This window comes from Phoca vitulina, unplaced genomic scaffold, assembly GCF_004348235.1.
Source record: "Phoca vitulina isolate PV1807 unplaced genomic scaffold, GSC_HSeal_1.0 scaffold65, whole genome shotgun sequence".
Lineage (NCBI taxonomy): Eukaryota > Metazoa > Chordata > Mammalia > Carnivora > Phocidae > Phoca > Phoca vitulina.
Window position 1 is genome coordinate 324,442 of NW_022589768.1, and position 22,224 is coordinate 346,665.

Genomic DNA, 22,224 nt, shown 5'->3' on the forward strand with positions numbered 1-22,224 from the left:
GATGCGGGACTCGATCCCAGGACCCTGAGATCATGACCTGAGCCGAAGGCAGACGCTTAACCATCTGAGCCACCCAGGTGCCCCCACAGAGGATTTCTTTAGCAGCTGTTTGGTAGCCTGCCTTTGCAGCTTCCTAGGTCAGTAGGTAAATGCCGACGATGCCCAGAAGGTCACAGAGCGGGCCGGCTACGGCAGAACTTTCTGTCCTTCCCCAGAATGGGCCCGTCTCCCCCAGCTGCACTGTGGCCCCCCTGGGCCCGAGACTCAGTCTGCAGCGTGGGGGAGTCCGCGCTGCCTCCTGCCCGTTTTCGAGGGGTGTAGGCCCTGCAGGCTGGTGGAGGGGGCGCTCCAGCCCTCAGGGGCAGAGAGACAGCCTGTGCGGGACCAGGGGCCTGGGTTCCAGTCCCCACTCTGCTACGGCTTTATTAGGTGCTCCGGATTCACCAACTTTCCTCTTCCACAACATGGGGTGATAGAATCGCCCGGCTCCGGGGAGCCAGACGGGCGGCTCTGACTGGAAGGCTGGCGCCTGGGGAGGAGGGTCCAGAGTCCTGCCAAGAGTCACTGTGAGCTCCTTGCGGGCAGGGGTTCCGTGGGCTTCCTTTGTGAATCCCCAAGCTGGTGTTTTGACCCCCGTTTGCTAGGTGAGGGGAGATAGGCCTGCAAGGCCCTTGCCTGGGGTCCCCTAATGACTCAGTGCTGGCTCCGGGGTCTGCAGGACCTGAGGAGGGCAGGGACCCGCCAAGTGGCCGAGAGCAAGTGGTGACTGCCCCCCTCTGGTCAGCAGCAGTAAAGCCCCGGGCTGGGGCTCCGCTGCCTGGGCCCCTGTTCCCCACATGGGGGGCCTGCCCGGACCGGCTGCAGGGGCTTCCTGGCTCAGCCTCCCCGGACCAGCTGGTGAAGGAGCGACAGGGCCCACCACTGACCCCTTAGCAGTGCTGTCCTGCCCCGGCCACACTTTTCCTTCCTGGGACCTCCTGCTCCCCACCTTCCCCTCTCCCAACACGCTGGGATTGGGAGTGGAACACGAGAGAGCCATCCCCCAGTAGCCTGGGTTTCAACCTCACGGTGCACCTGCTGGCCGAATGACGCTGGGGAAGTCACCTGGCCTCCCTCGGGTCGGGCTCCTTCCCGGTCAGTCCCGACAGGGGATGAATCCCTGTGGATTATGGTAGAGGGTTGATCATCACGGGTATTCTGCACACGTGAGCTTCTCAGCGTCGGGCTCGGTCCACTGTAGCTCTCCAAATGGTTAAAACCAGAACAAAAATGTGGAGATGCTGGGGTCTCCAATATGGGATTTCTGTGCCCTGATGGTGAGCAAGACCGTCCACTGGGATATGGGAAGAATATATTAGACCTTCAGATTATATTTACTCTTATCTCATCCTTTTTAAATCCTGTTTTTGTATTTGTTTTATAATATGTACATTAGCAGGATAGTACATACACATAATTTTTAAATAATGTACACATATCAGGGTGCATGGTAAAAAATTTTTAATGATAGGTATGTGGGGTCACTGCTTTAAAGGAGAGAATCCCCATCGCTTTCTAGAAGTTTCCTTCTAAGGAAGTGCCCAGAATAGGTCATTTCCAGGTGAGGCCCGGGAGTCGCCCTGGCTGTCAGCTTCAGATGAACGTGCCCTCAGGTGTTCAGGGAGCCAGTGAAGGAAGGAGACCCTGGGCTCTCGGGGCCTTCCCCAAAGGTGGGCTGTGCATTTAGGACTTCCCAGAAAAACAAGCGTTTTCTCCCCATATCAGCCCTAAAGGGAAGGCACTATCATCGCATTATCCCCATTTTAGGGATGAGGAAACAAGGCCCAGGTTAGGCTGTGGAGTGTAGCCGCCACGAGTGGGCCCAGGAGCCCTGGTGCTAGAGCCCGCATTAACCCCTGTGTGCCCAGCCCAGAACAAGAAAGGCCCGGGAGCCTGTCCGTGGGGGCAAGGAGCACAGAAGAAGGTGCGGGTCCCTCCCAGAGTGGGAGTCTTGGGGCAGAGGGAAGGGCGGAGGCCCTAGAGGGAGGGGCACCAGTGAGATACTGTAGCCTGGGGCGGGGTGGGGTGGGAGACCAGCCATGGGTCCGGGGGCACCTGGGGCGAACATGGGAAAGAGGATGAAGTTCCTGACATCAGGCTCTGCCAGACGGGCTTCTGAGGAGGGCCACGGAGAGCCCCACACAGGGTAGACACACAGCCCACGGAGTTCTCCGCCCTCGGCCTGTTCTGAGCAGAAAGCAGGACCTTCCCCTGGGCCCCACACCACACCCACGGATCCCTGTGTTTTCTAGGAAGTCAACTCAGGCTTCCTGGAACTGGAACAAAGGCGCTCTCCCTCCTATTGAGGTGGTGAGCTCCCTGTCTTTGGGGGTGTGCAAGCAGAGGCTGGATGACCTTATAATGGGGTTGTGTAGAGGGAGATAGATGTGGGATAGATCTGGAAGGCTCCTTCCCCTTCCGGAATGCTCAGACCAGTGACTCTGAGTGAAGAGGAGAGCTGTAGTGGGGATGGCTCGGGATGCTGTGACTGCTGTGGACTCCCTCTGGGTCCAGCCTGGTTAGAAAGGCAGCTGGCCACTCTCTGGGAACAGCTCCATCCCACTCGCAGCCCTTCAGGACGGGCCTCCCAAACTTGGCCTCTGAAGGATCTGCACCTGAGCTAATTATTTCACAATTAGCTTGGATTTTCACTTGGTTTTATTCTAAAGCCCTTTCATTCCCCCCTGACCTGCGAGACCACAACTCACTGCAGACATTGAAATGCCAGTTACACCGGCAGCTCTCTCCAGATCTGCTCTGCAGCGGGCATTCAGGGGATCCGTGAGAATTGGTGGATGATAATTACATCTTTATTTTCCTTATCCTCTAACTAGAATTTAACACTTCCTGTAATTACGAATGTCAGCAATAAACCACAGAAGTTTTAGCAGAACCTGTCACTTTGTCATCAATACAAACCATAGATATTTTCTTATCATAGTACAGCTGTTGCGAATCATCCAAAACACTGTTTATGCTCATCACTACTCTGACGTTACAGACGTTCTTAGACGTCTGTATGAAGAGAGCAGCTCATATGTTACTGTTCCAGAAATATTTTGATAACATTTTTGATATAACTGCTTTCTTTTGTAAACCTATGCATTTCATTTTTATGCATTTCAATACATTATATTGAGACAGGATTCGTGGACTTCATGAGATGCCAAAGGTGTTCATGGCGCCCCAAAGCCTTGTCACCCCTGTGTCACAGTACTGTGGCTAAGGCATGCCAGTGACCCTCTGGGTGGTGCTCTGGGGCACAGGGGAGAAAGCCGGTGTACAATACATCTTTTTTTAAATGAATGATTTGGAGTTCCAACACAATTATAGAATCATAGAGCTGGAAAGTCTTTAGAAAGCCTTTATTGCAACGATTTTCGAACGTCTTGGCACAACTCACAGCAAGAAGTACATTTTCCTTTGCAGCATATTACCTGCGTATGTGAAACAGGTTGCCTGTTTGTTTGTTTAACATAATTTTACCATGCATGATGAACTCTTACATCTTCTATGCTATTTTTTTTTAATCTATTCTATTTCATTTTGGGGAGATGATTCATTGAATTTTTATTCACAACTATAATGCTTGACAAAAGTTGAGTTAATACCCAGTTTGCTTCGATTGGAAATGAATAGTAGCAGATTTAGAAGCAAGCAGACAGAAGGGTGAAAGCCTTAATATTCTGACAACAGATAAAATTCAAAGGCAAAGAAGTGATCAGTGTGCTTTTAGAATAATCTAGAGGTGGGGGATTTAATGTGCAGAAAAAGAAAAAATATCCACATAAGCCCAAATCATACAAATTAAAATCCACTTTACTTACATAGTTGGAGGCACTTCTGATAGCCACAATTTTATCATTCTTAAAGTGGAAGTCTTCAAAAATACTTCTTTATATTCAAAAGCTAAAAGTCAAAGTAAAGATGGTCCAATTATCCTGGTTTGGGAGTGGTCACATCATAATCGGTCTATTTTCAAAAACTAGAGAAACCCACAAATTTTGCCAACAAACACAAAGGGGCAGATTGACCAAAACTAAGCGACGGGTTGTGCAGAAAGACAGCGGATTACTCGTGATTTCTCTGCTAACAGCCAGTGCTTTGCAGACCGATGTGAAGGCCTTTCTGCACTTTAGGAACCTGGGTCCCAGGATTGCAAGTTTAATTTTCTGTGGGATGAGCCTGAACAGGGTCCACTCAGCATGTGGGTCAATGTAATGGGAATTGCCCCCAGTTTGGAGGTATAATTTGTACGATCTTTCTTGGCCTTAGGAACAAATGTCCTGTGGTCAAATGTATCCAGAATGGTTACAGGAACAGCTTGATTTTTAGGATGCACCACATAAGAATTTTGGCAATTCAGGATGTCTTGAAGCCTGCTCGCTTTGACCCAAACTTTCTAAACTAGTGACATGCAGGGGATCCATGGGGCTGGATGAAGTTTCCATGGCCCAGGAGTCACTGAAGGACTTACTGAGGACCAGACACCCGGCCCTGGGAGACTTGCGTGTGTACTCAGCAAAGTTCACCCCCCAAGGTGCACTTCATGCCGTCGTGTGAATGAACTGTGGTGTGGCCGAACAGTTTCCTGAAATCCGTGGTAGACCTGCGGGCCGCCCTAATGAACTTGACCCGTGAAGCTCTAACTTCCACGGAAAAAAGGACTGGGAGTCTTCCTGGCTTCTACCCCAGTTTTAATCAAGAGAGACTGCGATCTGTCCGGGGCTTGGCCGACGCAGAGCTGGCCATTCAGGGGCCGCCCCCAGACAGCCAAGGCCGTGCATCTGCCTCCATCCCGGGTGCGGGGACGGGCGGCCGGGAGGACTAGGACGGTGGGGTCCTGCTTGCCACGGTCTAGTAAAGGCTGCTCACCACCTACTAAACGGAACCCTATCGCACACACAGGTTGCCACTTGCGGTTTGAAACACAAAACTCTATGTCACCGAAGTTTTCTCAAGCAACAGGACCCCAGGAGTCGTCAGGCGGCGTTGAAGCTCAGACGACAAAGCGAAGGAAGCAGAAGCGGGAGAGCCTGCCGGTGCAGGCGCGGAAACTCACCGCGGCGCTGGGGGCAGCGTGGCGCCGCGACGGTAGGGGGCGCTGCGGCGCGCGCCTGCGCCCTGGGGCGGGGCCGAGGCTGCGCGATGCCCCGCCCCGCCCCGCCCCGCCCCAGCTCATCGCTGCGCGACGCCGTCGCTGCGAGCCTCGCGTCACAAGTGCGGCGGCCGTGCACCCGGCAGGACGGTGGTGAGTTGACGTGCCCGGGCGGTGGGGATGGCGGTCTCTGGGGCCGCCAGCGGCCGGGACCGGAGGGCGGGTGAGCGAGGGTGCGCCGGAGGCGGCCTCCGGGCTGGTTTGCTCAGGGCGCTCCGGGCCGCGGGCCCGACGGGGGCTCCTGGGAGTCCCTTCGCCCTGGCCTCCTGTGGGCGCGCGGGGCCTGAGAGGACAGGCAGGGGGCCTCGTCCTGCCTCCTGAGAATGTCCTGTGCAGCCTCGGGGCTGGGGCTGGTGTGTCTGCGGGAGGGGTCTCTCTTACGGCGAACGGAGGTTTTCCGGTGGTCGGGCCGTGCCGCCTCCCTAGGCAGCAGCTTCCCGTCACCGGACAGGTGCGGGCACGGGCCGGGTTCTCTTGGGGGCTCCCGACCTGCCCGAGTAACAGAAGATCGTGGTGGCCTTTTGGGGTTTACAGATTTAAAGCAAGTCACCTGAATGTGGATGCCTTCGTTGTGTGGTCTCTTCTGTCCCCGGATAGAATTGAGGGGGCATGAATGTGCATGAGAAGAAAAACTGCATTTTTAGGTTCTGTAATCTCTAGCAGAAATTTAGCATTTCCTCCAGTTACGGATGTAGGCAACAAACCACAGTATTAACAGCGTGAATTTGTCGGCAATAGAAATCACAGCTGTGTCCGTGTCAGGATATTGTGCAAGCTCGTCACATTGAAAGTACTGTAGTGATCAGACTGCTGCTGGACCTTGTTATGTAGGCTGTTAATAAACAGCTGTCACAAATTTAATTTTCGTATCTTGGTAACATTTCTTTTAGGTGTGCAGTTGATCTTCCTTATCCTCAGATTCTGTATCTGCAAGTTTGCACACTAAAATTTATTTGTGGCCCCAAATCATTACTTGCCACGCTTTTGTGGTCTTTCGCGGACGTGTGCACGGGGGTGAAAACTTTGAGTCCCCAGACACATTTTCAGCTGCAGCAGAACAAGGGCACGCTCTGCCTTCTTGTGTCACCTCTCTCGTGTAAACAAGGGTCCTTTTTTCAGTCTGTTTAGTGTCATGATTGTTGCATTTTTGTGCTTTTTGTTGGTAGTATCACTGTTAAAATAGCCCCCAAGCACAGTGTGGAAGTGTATGTTCCTTAGTGCACCTCGTGTGAGGTTCCTATGGAGAGCGTGCGTGTGTGCAATAAGCTTCTGTTAGGCATTGAAATGATGTATTGATCGGGACCCTAACCCAGGATTTCTCCTGGGAGCAGTGGGGTCCATATTCGCTAATTTGGTGTTTCTGATAACTTCATAGAGTATAAGAGCCTCGAGTAACAAGCAGTGACTCTCCTTGGTTCCCTTTCTGGTCCTATGCATTTGCAAAATCCTGAGAAGGGTTTACAAGGCTGCTGGAGGGTCTAGGGCACACACATGAAATATGAAGAACCCTTACAGCCTGAGAAAATACACCTATTCTTATTTTTTTTTTTTAAAGATTTTATTTGTCAGAGAGAGAGAGAGAGAGCACAAGCAGGAGGAGTGGCAGGCAGAGAGAGAAGCAGGCTCCCTGCTGAGCAGGGAGCCCAACGTGGGACTGGATCCCAGGACCCCGGGATCATGACCCGAGCCGAAGGCAGCTGCTTAACCGACTGAGCCACCCAGGCATCCCAAAAATACGTCTATTCTTAAAGGAAGTTTGTGTTTAGTTGAGCTCAGTCCTTGAAGACTTTGGGAGATGTGTCTCCTTCACATGCCTGTTGGCTCTCGTGGGCATATTCGGCTGACATCCCTTCAGAGACTATAACCACTTTGCTCCCACATACTTGCTTGTTGAGTTTTGAATAAATAATATTTGCAATTAAAAGGACCTGTGGTTTTATCTCTCTGAAGAGCAGCAAGGGATGGAGACTGGTCCCTGTCTATAGTCAGACTTGGGGAGAGGAAGACATGGCATGGGGTAGGTGTTAGTTCACTCCCTGGGCTCCAAGGGAAAGAGAAGATCGTACCGCCCTGTAGGGCTTGTGAAGGGGGCCCCTGGGGCTGATCTCTGCTCCAGCAGAGGGTTGCCTTACTGCCTTGGTGAGGGGAAGCGCCTGTATCCCCCCCCTTACCGAAGCCCTGATGTTCCCACAGAACCGTCTGGCCTATAGCCTTCGTCCTCGGTTAAGGAGATGACCAACCAGGTAAGGCCTGTGGTGAGGAGAAGAACCGCAGCTGGTCTCTTTGGCAGGGTGAAGGGCACTACGAGGTCTGGGTGTATAGTCAGGAGACTAGCATCTGGTTCCTGCTCTGCTCCGGAAGTGCTGGGGGACTCTGGGCACCTAGTCACCACAGGGTTAGGTGGCGCTGTGAGATGCACAGCACCAAGAGGAGGATTATTTTGGCTATCTAAGTCTTTCCACGGTTGACGGGGGGATTGAGGAAAAAAATTTGGACTCGGGAGTCTGGCTGGCTCAGTTGCTAGAGTGCGCGACTCTTGATCTCAGGGTCATGAGTTCAAGCCCCACATTGGGCGTAGAGCTTACTGAATTAAAAAAAAAAAAAAAACAAGAAAGAAACAAAAATCAGAAAGAGAGAAATCTTTGTAATAGGATTAGGGACAACGGTAACAGTTTAGGCAGGCTGTGTGGTTTTATACAACTGCAAAACTTAGGCTGGAAACTGGATGCAGAGCCTCCTGTGATCCGAGCAGGGAGTGCACGGGATTTATTAGTCCCCTCGGGATGGAGCGAGGAGAGAGTACGGTTTCTGTAAGAACTGATTTTTTTCTGGCACGGTCAACCGTGTCATGCAGTCTCGCATGAGCGGGAATCAGGAAGCTTGTAGGATGGGCGGAGGGAGGGCGGGCAGCTAACCCAGTGTGGGGTGGGCGTGAGGTGGGTGCCAGGGGGTGTTTTAGGGAGGGGATGGGATACCTCTGAAGTCTGACCACTGGTTTAATGTGGCGTCTGTTCTTTTTTAGTACAGTATTCTCTTCAAACAAGAGCAAGGTAAGCAGCCTGCCTGTGGAAGGAGATTCACCTGTGGAAACTGTGTCATCCCTGGTGTTTTGGGTCTGCTGACCTGACATGCAGTCCCCAAGTGTACTCAGTTTGCAGAAGAATCAGCAGACGCAGCTGAAAACATATTTACAAGCAAACTGCAACAGAAGCCCGCACACAACTCACTGGAAAGAAAACGCGGGAGTCACATAATAGACTGGGACGCTCCAGGCTGAGGGAAGCGTTTTCGCCCAAGAAAGATGCAGCTTTGAGCTTCCCAGCTACCAGGGTGACAGAGGGAACCAGTAGAGCCTCAGAACTTGCCCTGGGGTCTTTACAGTGGTTTCCCCACTTCAGACAAGTGCAGGGCCTCCCGCAGAGACCATGACCTTACGCAGCAGTGTGTGGGGATGGCCGGAGGTGCAGCTTGCCAGGGACGCGGGGCTTCATGTGGGCCTCGTTTCTTCCACTCTGAGTAGCTGCCATTTAGATGGTCTGAAGTTTAAACCAAAAGCATTCTTCCCAGTTAGCTCAGATGGGTAAGTGGCTAGTCAGGCGTGCCAGTCAGCAACCCGGCGTGCAGCTCGTGCCGTCCAGGCAGCTCGCTGGCGGGCTCGGCTCGGGGGCATCGTCACTGCAGCTGCGTGTGAGTCACAGCTGCTCAGTGCCCAGTATTCGTGTCGTGGAAAGGTGTCCCTCGACTGTCACTGCGCGGCGTGAATAAGGCTCCGCGTGCACCCGCGCGTGTGAGCACCTGCACGGGGCCTGCAGACCCCACAGTCAGGCCTTCAGATTTAAGGTGGACTTTAGTTCAGAGAGACAGCGGCTTTGAATCCCAGTTCTGCTCCTTCTTAGCTTTTGACTTTGGGTGAGTTATGTGGCTTCTCTAAGCCTCTGATTCTTTGTCTGTAAAATGAGGATATTAACAGTACCTACTTCATAGGGTTGTTGTGATTAACTGAGATAATACTTATAAAAAATTAATGTAGTAACTGACTCATTAAGCATAACAGACATTTGTGACAAAAGACAACTCGAGTATGGAGGTACTTATTTTCAGACCTGTACTGTTTGCAGTTGAACTGCCTGCTGGTTCCCAAGGATCCCTAAGAGATGAGTCTTATCAAGTTTAGGTCTTTGTTGGGGGGGTGGGGGGTGTCCTGCTGGTTTCCCTAGTCTCAGCCAGGTGATAGGCATTCCACACTGAGGCACGCAGGTAGCATGCTGCAGTGGGAAGAGCGTCGGATTGTTCTGGAACTCCCTCCCTCCCAGGTACACCTGTGACCTGGGGCAGGTGTTGTGTGTGCCTCTGCAGTTCTGATAAAAGCAGGAGGGAAAGCACTTGGCAAGACAGTAAACCAGGTGGCCGGTTTCCCGGCGGTGTGACCTCAGAGCTATGGGAACAGCATTTCAGCCTCCTTTCAGCCCATGCAGTGTAGCTGTTGCATGAGCATTTTTACACAAAGTGCTTTCTGTTCTAGCCCATGATGATGCCATTTGGTCAGTCGCCTGGGGGACAAACAAGAAAGAAAACTCTGAGACAGTGGTCACAGGATCCCTGGATGACCTGGTGAAGGTCTGGAAATGGTGAGCACCCTCTCCCCTAACAGCCTTGGAAATTGGGGTCTAGGGTTTTTCTTTTAGACTCCCAAGTTGCAATCAGGAAAGCATTAAGTGTTTTCTAGGCAAGAAGGCAGTAGCATTATGGTGGTTTAAAAAGGCAGCTTATTTTTTCCTGACTTGTTTTCCTCTTACTCAGTGTTAAGGCCTATAGTTTAAGGGAAAAAAAGTCCCACAGTTAAAACTTGGCTGCCTTTAGTGTTCTGTGCTCATGGGTTCCTCTCCGATTCTGCATTTCACAGACCGTTGGTAATGGGAGCAGGGGGTGGGTCATGGGGGCCCAGAATTTCAGATGTTGGTAGAGCGTGTTTTGTGTGAAGAAACCCATTTCTCTGTCCCCCACTGAAGGTCTGATGAGAGGCTGGACCTACAGTGGAGTCTAGAGGGACACCAACTGGGTGTGGTGTCCGTGGACATCAGCCACACTCTGCCCATTGCTGCCTCCAGTTCTCTCGATGCTCATATTCGTCTCTGGGACTTGGAAAACGGCAAACAGATAAAGTCTATAGATGCAGGACCTGGTAAGATTTTTACTTTTAGGGAGGATAATAAATGCTCACAATCCCTTTCCAAACCTCTAGGGATAGAAGTTTTACAGTTCAGAACTGTTTGGGTCTGAGGGGGTAATATGGGTGCGTGGACTGCTTGAAATACCTTTAGTGGGGTGGGGGCAGTCCTCCAAGCATTAATGTCTCAGCAGCGAGACAGGGGTTTATACGTCTGTGTGGTTTAGGTTTTACTGCCAAATAAATTTTGGTACTAAACCTGTTGAAAAACTCAAGTTTTCAGAGGCTTTAGATTTTAGAATTGCCAGTTTGGGGTTGTGGACCTGAATTCGGACGGTCCGGAGCTTCTCTGTTTGCCATATTCTGATTTGTTATGTGCAGTGCCCAATAGAGGTCTCGAATGTAAGGGACTGTGTCCTCTGACATCTGTATCATGGTAATCTCTGCTAATCATGATTACAGGACCTGATTCCCAGCATTTGGTAGATATGAAACTTCTAGAGTAACATTTTTTTTAAGTACTGTAGGACAGCATAATCTTGTCTATTAGCCTTAATAAATATCTGGGGTAATAGGAATTAATAATGATTTCTGTGGGCTGGATTCATGTGGAACGAGCAACACGACATCTCAGGCTTCCTTGGAGCCTTCAGTCTACTTGTAAGTGACCGCACAGCATTCACCATCAGCTGGAATGGGTGGTGACCCCTAGAGAGCCACCTGCCTCTGTGGCACACCCTTCGTGGGTGGGTGCCACAGAAGGTGCTCAGGTGTTTCCTGAACGTAGTCCCCTTGACGGGAGTCCCAGGTGGATTTGGCCTCCCACTGGTTACGCTCAGTAGCCACCACAGGCTGTCTGTGTATTGGAAAGAGTAATAGTCCCAGGGCTTGTAGGGAAGCTCGGTGGTCTAGAAACTGAGTGCATTTCCCCTTGGAAGCAATACTTCATGTCTATGATTCTTACTACTGGAAATTTTTAAAGAATATGCATGCCTAGACCCTATTTTGCATCCACTGAAGCAGTTTTCAGGTTGTGTGGACGGGGTTACGTATGTGAAAAGAGCTACCCAGACACTGACTTCCCAGGTGGTTGTCTTTACCTATATCCTTACCTGCTGACATCACTCATGGAGGACTTGGGGCCCCAGGCCAGCCCCCAAAGTCTGCGAAGACACAAAGCCGGGGAGAGGAGGAAGAAGGAGATCTGTTGCTGCCTTTTTACCTTGGACACCTAAGCCTTCCCCAGACCTGTGACGCTGAGGTCACTGCGGGGCTTTGTGGCCCTTGGCACGCTGCAGTTAAAGAGATGAGTACTGGATTGGTTCCAGGGCAGAGGACCGGTCTGCCCCTAGCTTGCCTTCCCTGACACACAGTGCCCTAAACATCCGGTATCGGCTCCGTGTGTGGCAAGTGCATGTGGAAAGAAACAAGGTACAGAGAATCGTCAGAGGCTTGGATTTACTTTCTCTTTAGACAGGAATCTGGTCCTTACACAGCAGTTACTTGGGTAGTAAAAGCAGGTGCTGCTGTTGACAGCTAAAGAGCAGCTAAACCATCCGAAGGTCACACTGCTCGGGTCATGAGTGTGGGGACACCGACACTTACATTGTGCCTGTCTTGAAAATATGCGTGGAGGATGTGGACCACCACAAACAACAGGGAGAAGGGAAAGAGAACGTCCCTGATCCTGAAGAAGAAAGTGAGGACGTGGAAGGCTGTGAAGACACAGGGGAGCGCCTTGTGGGCACACCAGCCGTGCTTCCCAGCACTCAGGCGCTCGGGATGAGCATCCACGCCATGAGACGGGCAGGATGCCCAAGAGTAAAGAGCTGCTCTCGGTGACGAGGTGGAGCTTAGTGATTACAGCAAATATCTATTATGCAAATATTGTAAGTCTTAGAGCGCAGGAACAAAAATTCCTTGAATTTTGAGCATAAGGATATTTGACATGAAAAATCCTGTATTGTAAACCATCTAATAGGGAAATATGAAAATAATTTAGGAATGTTATTTTATTAAACTGCAAGGAATTCAGAGCAGATTTTCTAATAACCATTATTCCTTAAACAGTTAATTATAATGGGAATAAGAAAGCATAATCCTGTTGGAATAAATGCTAGTCATTAGTAAGGAGAGGTTAAAAAGCAGCTGTTTGAGAAATTGCTTATAAATGCTTTTTTAGATCTTCTCGGTTAACTGAGCATTCTTGAAGTTAATTTCCTTTTTAAAACATATTTTAAAAAAAAAAAACATTTCAGGAGAAAAGTGATAGAGCTAAATTATTTATTACTCTTTTGAATATGTGCGTTGAAATTTGCAAGAGACTGTTGTTTTAAAACACCTTGGGAGATGGCGCTGGCCCATCTGTGCTGGGACCCACTGTCTGCCATGCGTCAAGTTTGCAGCGGCCTCTCCTCAGTGCGGTGGGCTGGGAAGGGCCAGCCCTCTGTGAGCCGTTCCTAGGAATGAGGCCAGTGACTTGGGAGGGAGCCTTTCTCTGCTTTCCCTTTGATCTGGCGAGCACTGTCCTGTCGGGGCGCGGTGGCAAGACTTCGGGCACATTGCTGTAAAGAGTGCATGTGGGCAAAGGGACAGGCAGGCAGTGGGCAACTGGATGACTCCCTGGCCTCTAGGCCCTGACCCCAGAGGCCCCCAGAGCTCTTTGGGATTGTGCTGAAGAGGTTCTGAGTAGCCCAGAAAATAAATGCCACACTACCACCAGTGGTGTGTTCCCAGATAGAAATCTCGAGCCATCGCTTGCCCCGGCCGCATAGGAGCCTGGAGACCCCTCCATGCGGCTGAGGACGCACTGCAATGCACAAATCACACTGGAATAGAGCTCTTAGAACTAAGTTGTACGGTGTAACTGAGAAACCAGGTGATTGTTCCAAAAACAACAGTGCCTCTTTCCAGTCCTTGTTAATTTGTGGTAAATACTCGGTCATATTGTAGTTTACCTGGAGAGTATTTGTGTAGTCCATCTTCGTTTATTGACCGCTTTACTGAGGTGAGCTTTCACTTCTGTAATTGCACTGTAAAGTTAACCCATTGTAAGTGTTCGAGTTTTAGTCTCTGGGGTTGTGCGGTCACCACTTCAGTTCTGTGCCTCAGAAAGCTCCCTTGTGTCCATGGAGAGTCCGTCTGTGCTCCGCCCTCAGCCTCAGGCAGCCACCCATCTGCTCTCCATCCCCGTAGTTTGTGTAGGTGGGATCGTGTATCTCCTTTCTGTAGCATCATGTTTCCACGGCTCGTCCACGTTGTGGCACGTCAGCAGTTCCTTTCTGTTTTGTTCTGCCACCCACCACTTGACGCACACTTGGATTCTTTCCCGTTTTCTACTGTGTAAACATTATAGTGCTGTGAACACCTGTGCACTAGTCTTTGTGTGGACATACGTTTTCATTTCTCCTGGCTATGTAGATACCCAGGAGTGGAACTGCGAGGTATTGTGGTAAGTTTGTTTTCACTTAAGAAACTGTTAAATTGGGGCACCTGGGTGGCTCAGTCGGTTGAGTGTCTGCCTTTGGCTCAGGTCATGATCCCAGGGTTCTGGGATCGAGCCCCGCATCGGGCTCCTGCTCAGCGGGAAGCCTGCTTCTCCCTCTCCCTCTCCCACTCCCCCTGCTTGGGTTCCCTCTCTCACTGTCTCTGTCTGTCAAATAAATAAATAAAATCTTTAAAAAAATAAAAAAAGAAAGAAACTGTCAAACTGTTAAGAAAACAATCCCACTTACAATTGCACCATAACCAATAAGATACCTCTGAGTCAACCTAACCAAAGAGGTAAAGGATCTGCACTCTGAAAACTATAAAACACTGATGAAAGAAATTGAAGACGACACAAAGAAATGGAACAACGTCTCATGCTCATGGATTGGAAGAACAAAATTATTAAAATGTCTATGCTGCCCAGAGCAATCTACACTTTCAGTGCCATCCCTATCAAAATGCCATCAGCATTCTTCACAGAGCTGGAACAAATCATCCTAAAATTTGTATGGAACCAGAAAAGACCCCAAATAGCCAAAGAAATGTTGAAAAAGAAAACCAAAACTGGTGGCATCACAATTCCAGACTTCCAGTTCTATGACAAAGCTGTGATCACCAAGACAGTATGGTACTGGCACAAAAACAGACACACAGATCAATGGAACAGAACAGAGAGCCCAGAAATGGACCCTCAACTCTATGGTCAACTAATCTTTGACAAAGCAGGAAAGAATATCCAATGGAAAAAAAGACAGTGTCTTTAACAAATGGTGCTGGGAAAATGGGACAGCTATATACAGAAGAATGAAACTGGACCACTTTCTTACACCACACACAAAAATAGACTCAAAATGGATGAAAGATGTAAATGTGAGACTGCAATCTAGAGAACATAGGCAGAAACCTCTTTGACCTCAGCTGCAGCAACTTCTTATAAGATACATCTCTAAAGGCAAGGGAAACAAAGACAAAAGTGAACTACTGGGACTTCATCAAGATAAAAAGCCTTTGCGTAGCAAAGGAAACAGTTGACAAAACCAAAAGACAACCTACACAATAGGAGAAGTATATGCAAATTTCTTACCAGATAAAGGGCTAGTATCCAAAATATGTAAAGAACTTACCAAAACACCCAAAGAACAGATAATCCAATCAAGAAATGGGCAGAAGACATGAACAGACATTTCTGCAAAGAAGACATCCAAATGGCCAGTAGACACATGAAAAAATGCTCAACATCACTCGGCATCAGGGAAATCCAAATCAAAACCTCAATGAGATACCACCTCACACCCAGTCAGAACGGCTAAAATTAACAACTCAGGAAATGACAGATGTTGGCAAGGATGTGGAGAAAGGGGAACCCTCCTACATTGTTGGTGGGAATGCAAGCTGGTGCAGCCGCTCTGGAAAACAGTATGGAGGTTCCTCAAGAAGTTGAAAATAGAGCTATCCTACAACCCAGCAATTGCACTACTGGATATTTACCACAAAGATACAAATGTAGCGAAAAGAAGGGGCACCTGCACCCCAATGTTCATAGCAGCAATGTCCACAATAACCAAACTGTGGAAAGAGCCCAGATGTCCATCGACAGATGAACAGATAAAGAAGATGTGGTCCATATGTACAATGAAATATTACACAGCCATCAGAAAGGATGAATACTTAGCATTTACATCGTCGGGAATGGAACTAGAGGGTGTTATGCTAAGTGAGTTAAGTCAATCAGAGAAAGACAATTATCATATGATCTCATTCATATGTGGAATTTAAGAAACAAAGCAAACGAGCAAAGCGGGGAAGAAAAGAAACAGGCAAACCAAGAAACAGATTCTCAACTACAGAGAACACACTGCTGGTCACCAGGGGAGGTGATGGGGGATGGGGGCAACGGATGATGGGGATGAAGGAGAACACGTGTCCTGATGAGTGCCAGGTGATTAAAATTTTAAAAGAGAGAAAAGAAACTTTAACTATTTTTCAGAGTGGCTGCACCATTTTATGTTCCCACCAGTATGTGAGGATTTTGGTTTCTCCACATCCTTGTTAACACTTGGTATTGTCCTATTTTTATTAAAAATTTAAGAAGCCCTTAAGCTAAATTGGTAAAGAATTAGCATCTTAACTCATAGGTTTTTGAATCAGGACATTGTTTCTAATTTTTAAAAACTTACCTTTTGATAAAACTTTAAAAGTCTTAAAAATTAAGGTCACACCTTTTCTCACTGTATTTTTTTTTCCTTCTTTTTTTCCTGTTCCAGTGGATGCCTGGACTTTGGCCTTTTCTCCTGATTCCCAGTATCTGGCCACAGGAACTCATGTGGGGAAAGTGAACATTTTTGGTGTGGAAAGTGGGAAAAAGGAATATTCTTTGGACACAAGAGGAAAATTCATTCTTAGTATTGCATATGTAAGGAGACATTGCTCTCGTTTCTCTCCCCAACTCCGCAATGTGCACTTCCCGCCCGTGGCAGGGCTCCAAGCGGGCAGGAGCGCTGTGTGTTTGGTGGGGACGGCCTAACCACACGGAGTCTCAGATGTCCTCCGCATGTTCTCTGCACAGAGCCCTGACGGGAAGTATCTGGCCAGTGGAGCCATAGACGGGATCATCAATATTTTTGATATCGCAACTGGAAAACTCCTGCACACGCTGGAAGGTATGGCTCATTTTATTTTGTGCAAACTAGGTTATCAGATCACAAAGGACGAATCGGTCTTTTATTAAAATGCTACTAAAGGACAGATGAGCTTTCGATTTGCAAAATAGTGATCTCAGTTAGAAATCTGAAATGCCTCCAAGTCTTGGTTTTGTCGTCTGGTTATAACCTGGGTGTGCTCGTTCCGGTACCAGTGCTGAGTGCTTATTTTGGTGAACGGGCTTACCTTTTTATGTGTTAATGTATCTCAGCCATATGAGTGTTTCGTTTCTGTCCTGTTTGGCTCTACAGAACTTTGTGATTAGGAAATGACTTTTCGTCAAGAAGGTGAAGGTGGATGACAGCACTGTGCCCGCCCCCTGCGCCCGCAGCCTCGGGGTGTGGGTGGGAGGGAGTCTTCCACTCTGCTTTTCCTACTAGTTTGAATTCTGACCAAGTGAATACATTGCCTCCTTAGTTTGTATCACGTACCCTACAGCACAGGATTTGGTGGGAAATGGCACCCTTTCATCTGTACAGAGCAGAGTGTATTTCTTCGTGTGTCCGTGTCTGTAGCAGAGGAGTTTTTCCCAAGCCGCATGTGCTGAGGTCCAGCCGGTGGGGGAAGGGAACCGAGGAGAAATGGCTCCTGGAGGAGGGGCCTGGATTATGTGGATGTTTCTAGAACACTGGGAGGAGGGGTCCATGCAGTCATTCCCTGCCCTGACAGAAGCATCAGTAATAGTGGTCATTACCAGGGACGCCATCAGTGGGGAGCCCGTGATTTGCCAGATTAACAAGGGCCTTTGTGAATTTCAGGCCACGCTATGCCCATCCGCTCCCTGACCTTCTCCCCGGATTCCCAGCTCCTTGTCACTGCTTCAGATGATGGCTACATCAAGATCTATGACGTGTAAGTTATCGTGCCGACTCAAGGGTTCTCGCCTGGGACCAGTGCCCTTCCTGTCTCCTGCTGCTTGGAGGAGTCCTGGGTTGGGCAGGGACTCGCGTGCAGGGTCCAGACATTGCTCCCCTGTCCACACCCCTGTCCTTGAACTTCGAATGTCACAGGCTGCCTGCTAGGATCAGTACTTCCTTCCTGTTTGCAGTCATCCCGTCTCTTGTAGGGCTCACGGATTTTAAGTTCCTTCAGGTTAGTCAGTCGTGTACGGAGGAGGAGGCAGAACCACTGGCGGTCGCTGGCCCAGAGTGATGGCAAAAACGTGGACATCCAGCAAGCTCTCCTCCGCCCTGCCAAGGGGGCTGTCGGTTTATCCACCAGCTCGCTGCAGGTCTAGATGAAGGAGCCTTTTTGTGGGTGGTTTTGACTGCAGGTGTAGGAGTGAGGGTCATTCTCTTCAGGTCACGGCTGCCTTTGGTTGTAAGCCTGTGTGAGGCCCCTTCCTCCTGGGCTTCCCCCACAAGCCTCCCCTGGAAGGGGATTGATTGGTGTCCTTGACCCTTTGACTCAGTACTGCGGTCTGTGGGCCTCTGGCTCACGGCTTCCCAGTGTGGCCTCCTGGTGCCCTGGGTGCACACGGCACGCTTGTCCACGTCCACCTGCCCCGGCCCTGACCGTCTGTGTGCGTGCCCTCGTGTGGGCCTGTGCGGGCTTTCCCGGAGCCTGCGCTGGGAGCAGGGACACTGAGGACAGGAGGTTGTGTTCAGGGCAGGGGAGCGGGCTCAGGAGGGAAGCCTCTGCCCAGCTGTGCTGGCTCGTCAGTCCCAGGGCCACGGTCAGCCTTGGCCGATGCCTCAGTGCCCGACTCTCTGCACAAGGCCTTCGTGGCTGTGGTTCCGCCTGCCTCCCGACTGCGGGTGACTGGTGTCCCCGGAGGGCAGAGGCGGGTTCCTCTGAGGCCACGCATCCTCCGACCCGCCTGCGGTCTGCTCTGCCACTGGGGTCACCGAACCTCCGTCAGGCCTCGGGATTGTTCTCCTCAGGCCTTTGCTGCTTGGATTTCACTTATTTGAAAGTAAAAATGGCTTTTGTAATTAGACCCATCTTGTTCTTGGTTCGATTAAAAATGGTCTGTCCAAGCCACATCTGTTACAGAGAGTGAACCCTGGCGGCTCCCAGGACAGGAGGCACCGGCCTCGTGTGGAAAGGGCGCTGGCGTGCTGGTGGGCTTGGAGCCCGCCACTGTCCTGAGGTGGCCGGCTTGCCCCTGCTTCTGTCTCCCCATCTTAGGGATCGTCTTGCTTGCGTCCTACTCTCTGCCATGGGGGAAAGCCACACGTTTTGTGCTCGTGTTCCTGTAAAACTTTGTTTCGTCTCCAGTTTGTTTGACACTTTCCCGTTTCAGACAACACGCCAATCTGGCCGGCACACTGAGTGGTCATGCATCGTGGGTGCTGAACGTTGCCTTTTGTCCCGACGACACTCACTTCGTTTCCAGGTACATATGATTCTTAGCAGTTTCTTAAATGCTAAGAAGATGAAGATTGTCTTTTATGAATTGCCTTAAGATTTGAAGATGGTCTGACCCTTTTTATTCAGGTAGACTTTGTTTTCTGCATTGGTTTTGTGGGTTGTTGGGTTTTTTTTAAGTTATGCAGATAGTTGTCCTTAGCTGGAACAAAGGTGGATTCTTCGGAACAGTTCAAGTTTTAGTTTTTCCTTTAAATCTAGGCTTCCACATGTAGTGACTTTTGGGATCCCTGTGTTCCAATAGTAACTTAAACTATGTAAAGCTGTGTGCAGATGTTGTGGTTTTAGATCCCAGTGTCACTCAGGCCGAGGACAGCCAGCTTCCTAGCATTGCACAGAGTTCCAGAAGCCTCTTCATTCAGAAGCGGCTTCACAGAGACTTTAACAGGCCCCCTCTGACCCGGAAACAGGCACACGTGTCTGAGACTCCTGGTGGGAACCCTGGGATGAGGGCTGGGCAGATGGGAACTTGAGGGAAGTGGCCGCTCTGTGCGCAGGAAAATCCACCAGGGAGGCCAGCACTCGGAGCCCCCTGGAGCCCCTGCTGGTCACGGTGCACACTGGTGGGCAGAGTGTAGGTGAGTCAAGGAGGGTGGAGTTTCTGGTCTGATTCCTTCTGACTTAAAACCAGAATGCAAACTGTTTTGATGCTAATGTTCCCTTTTGCACATAGTTCATCTGACAAAAGTGTGAAAGTTTGGGATGTTGGAACGAGAACGTGTGTCCACACCTTCTTCGACCACCAGGATCAGGTACGGCAGAGTTCACATTCGCGTTCCTTGTCTGAGCACCGCCGACACCTGTCCCTGTTCTGACCTGCTGCTGGGCTGCTCTCCCTGCATGGGTGTCCATCAGCCAGCATCCCGCACACCGTCTGCGCGGTCAGCCTGGCGAGCCGTGAGGTGTGATGTCCCTTTGAGGGCCAGAACACACAGCACTAGCCCCGCGGCCGTTCAGTGCCTTCGGAAAATGCCCTGGTGCCCGGGGCGTGCCGGGAGCACTTTTCCCGGTGCAGCCTGCCATGGCTGGCTCGGAAGGGCCTTCCTCAGGAGTGCCCATTGCCCTGGGGTGCCTGGGTGGCTCAGTCAGTTGAGCGTCTGACTTCAGCTCAGGTCACGATCTCAGGGTCCTGGGATCAAGCCCCACGTCGGGATCCCTGCTCAGCGGGAAGCCTGTTTCTCCCTCTCCCACCCCCCCAGCTCATAGGCGTACGCTCGCTCTCAAATAGTTTTAAAAAAAATCTTAAAGTGCCCATTGCTCAAACACACAGCACTTGTCATTTTTGGAGCTGTCCACAAAAGTGATGTGATTTTTTTTTTTTAATAACATAACTGAAGCCATAAATTCTTACAGGTTGTTTCGGTTTTAGCAACATTGGTAACTTTTGCTTCAGTCTTTAAATGGGGGAGGAGGGGGCTCTATTCTCCCAGGAGCCTTTTTGTCTTTGCCAGTGTGGATGTGAAAGGAACCAGGGCTCCGGTGCGGTGTCTCTGCATCCGTACTGTGCCCAGGGACCCCCGGGGCTCCAGTGAAAGGAAGGGGTCCATTCAGTCAGTCCGCACGGGGCCTGGGCTCCTGCATTTCTAAGCAGCTCCAGGGGAGGCCCGTGCTGCTGGTCCCACCACTTTGAGTAGCAAGTCTCAGGAAACTAGTCACTTTAGATAAAATGCCCATGGCAGTAAAAAGTTGGCTTTTAATGTATTTTTAATGTTTCTATGAAAATCCTGGGTTTTTTTTCATTTTGTCTTATTTTTGTTGTTTAAGTAATCGGTATGTACGTCCGACATGGGGCTTGAACTCACAACCCCAAGATCAAGAGTCACACGTTCTACTGACTGAGCCAGCCGGTCGCCCTGATGGTCTCCTCTTTGGAATGCAGCTTAGTTAACATAATTGTTCATGCTCTTTCACATCTAGTCCTAAATCATTGCTAATGAAGTTGGGGGGATTTCATCTTGATATTCCACCTCTGGACTTAACATTTCACTGTGAGAGTAAATCCTCCCTGCCGGCTTGTTTCCCTGCATGTGGGGCTCAGAGCATGCTGCCATCTCAGAAGGGTTGTTTGGGTGGAAGGGAGGTCATCAGCCCGCCCCGTGACGACACTGGACTCAGGGCTGGAACCCCCACTCGGAGTCAGAGTGACAGGCTGACCCAAACTCCAGCCACAGCAGTTTTGTCGGGAAGGTGTGACTGCTGATTTAACCCAGCAAGTCAAACCAGTGCCCCACGCTGCCTGCTGGCCCATCTCCGGGGACGGGCAGGCTCCAGAGGCCTCCGGGAACCAACGGAGGATCACGGGCTGGGGGCAGGGCACAGGAGTGAGGTGACGCCCCCGGGTAGTGGTGGGCCTTCTTTCTGGAGACGGGAGTGACAGCCCATGCTGGTCCCCTGCAGATGCCAGCTTCATGGCATGCGGTCACTCCCCAGATTCCGAGACTCTGGAAGGTTTACGGAGTATGGGAGGTGAGGGAGTGATAAACAGTAGCAATGCAAGTGCCTGGTTAAGGACAAGGGCCCCCTTCCCGCTGGCTCAGAAGGCACCACAACAGCCCTGTCTCGCTGGTTTTCTAGATTCAGTATAGTGAGAATACAAAAGGATGTTTGTTCATAAACAATAAAGGCATTAGAACTTTTATTTTTGATTTACAGGTCTGGGGAGTAAAATACAATGGAAATGGCTCAAAAATTGTGTCCGTGGGCGATGACCAGGAAATCCACGTCTACGATTGCCCCGTGTAAACACCAGAGTCTCGCAGGCTGGTGTGTAGATCACGACATTCCTTGCCTTTCTAGCATTTATTGGAGCAGAAACAAATTTTGTAGATACAGGATCAATCTTTTCATGTTGTTATTGGAAATGCTGTTCATACTTGAACATAAAGTGTTTATAACACCAACACTGTGTTCATGAACAGGCTTTTCCAGCTGCCCTGTTGTGGGTGGGAGAGTGGGAGGAGTACCTGCCCCAGAGATGATGCGATCCGGGCAGTCACCGAACCTCCCAGCTGAGAAGTGCAGGCTGGCTCTCCAGAGGGTTGAGCCCCACAGACGTGGGGACGAAGCAGCTCTCGGTTTTTCAGAATGGGGTCCTGAAGGGAACAGGGTATTTCCCCAGGTGGGAATGTTCTGGAGTCCCGCCTATCTGGGTGTCCATTTGATCCCCTGCAGACCTCACCTGCCGCACCCGACTGACTTCAGGCAGGGGTGTGCCCTGCGGTGGAAGAAGCCGCCTCCCCGGCATCACAGTCTCCATCCCCGCCTCCGTTACCCCTTCAGTGGGGCCTGTGTGGAAATGGTT

At 50.3% G+C, this 22,224-nt stretch overlaps 1 protein-coding gene across 3 annotated transcripts; it reads left to right on the forward strand.

Annotated features, from left to right (window-relative positions):
• Positions 1–5,223: 5,223 nt before the first annotated feature.
• Positions 5,224–21,825, forward strand: WDR61 (WD repeat domain 61). 3 transcript variants are annotated; one of them, XM_032391936.1, is made up of 11 exons: positions 5,224–5,290; positions 7,391–7,440; positions 8,220–8,247; positions 9,720–9,825; positions 10,207–10,379; positions 16,118–16,266; positions 16,420–16,513; positions 17,312–17,405; positions 18,799–18,891; positions 19,597–19,675; positions 21,576–21,825. In XM_032391936.1, the coding sequence occupies exons 2-11, from the start codon at positions 7,429–7,431 to the stop codon at positions 21,663–21,665; spliced, it is 918 nt and encodes a 305-aa protein (XP_032247827.1). In that variant the 5' UTR covers positions 5,224–5,290; positions 7,391–7,428; the 3' UTR covers positions 21,666–21,825. The 3 variants fall into 3 exon arrangements, with proteins under 3 accessions (XP_032247827.1, XP_032247828.1, XP_032247830.1); XM_032391937.1 differs by having other exon boundaries at positions 5,277–5,360; XM_032391939.1 differs by lacking the exon at positions 5,224–5,290 and adding an exon at positions 6,898–7,214.
• The last annotated feature ends 399 nt before the right edge of the window (positions 21,826–22,224 follow it).

Bases quoted from the DNA above. Each gene is read 5' to 3' on its own strand.
- WDR61 (XM_032391936.1), top strand. The intron at 10,380-16,117 runs GTAAGATTTTTA...TTCCTGTTCCAG, and splicing joins GTCTATAGATGCAGGACCTG to TGGATGCCTGGACTTTGGCC. The intron at 18,892-19,596 runs GTACATATGATT...TTTTGCACATAG, and splicing joins GACACTCACTTCGTTTCCAG to TTCATCTGACAAAAGTGTGA.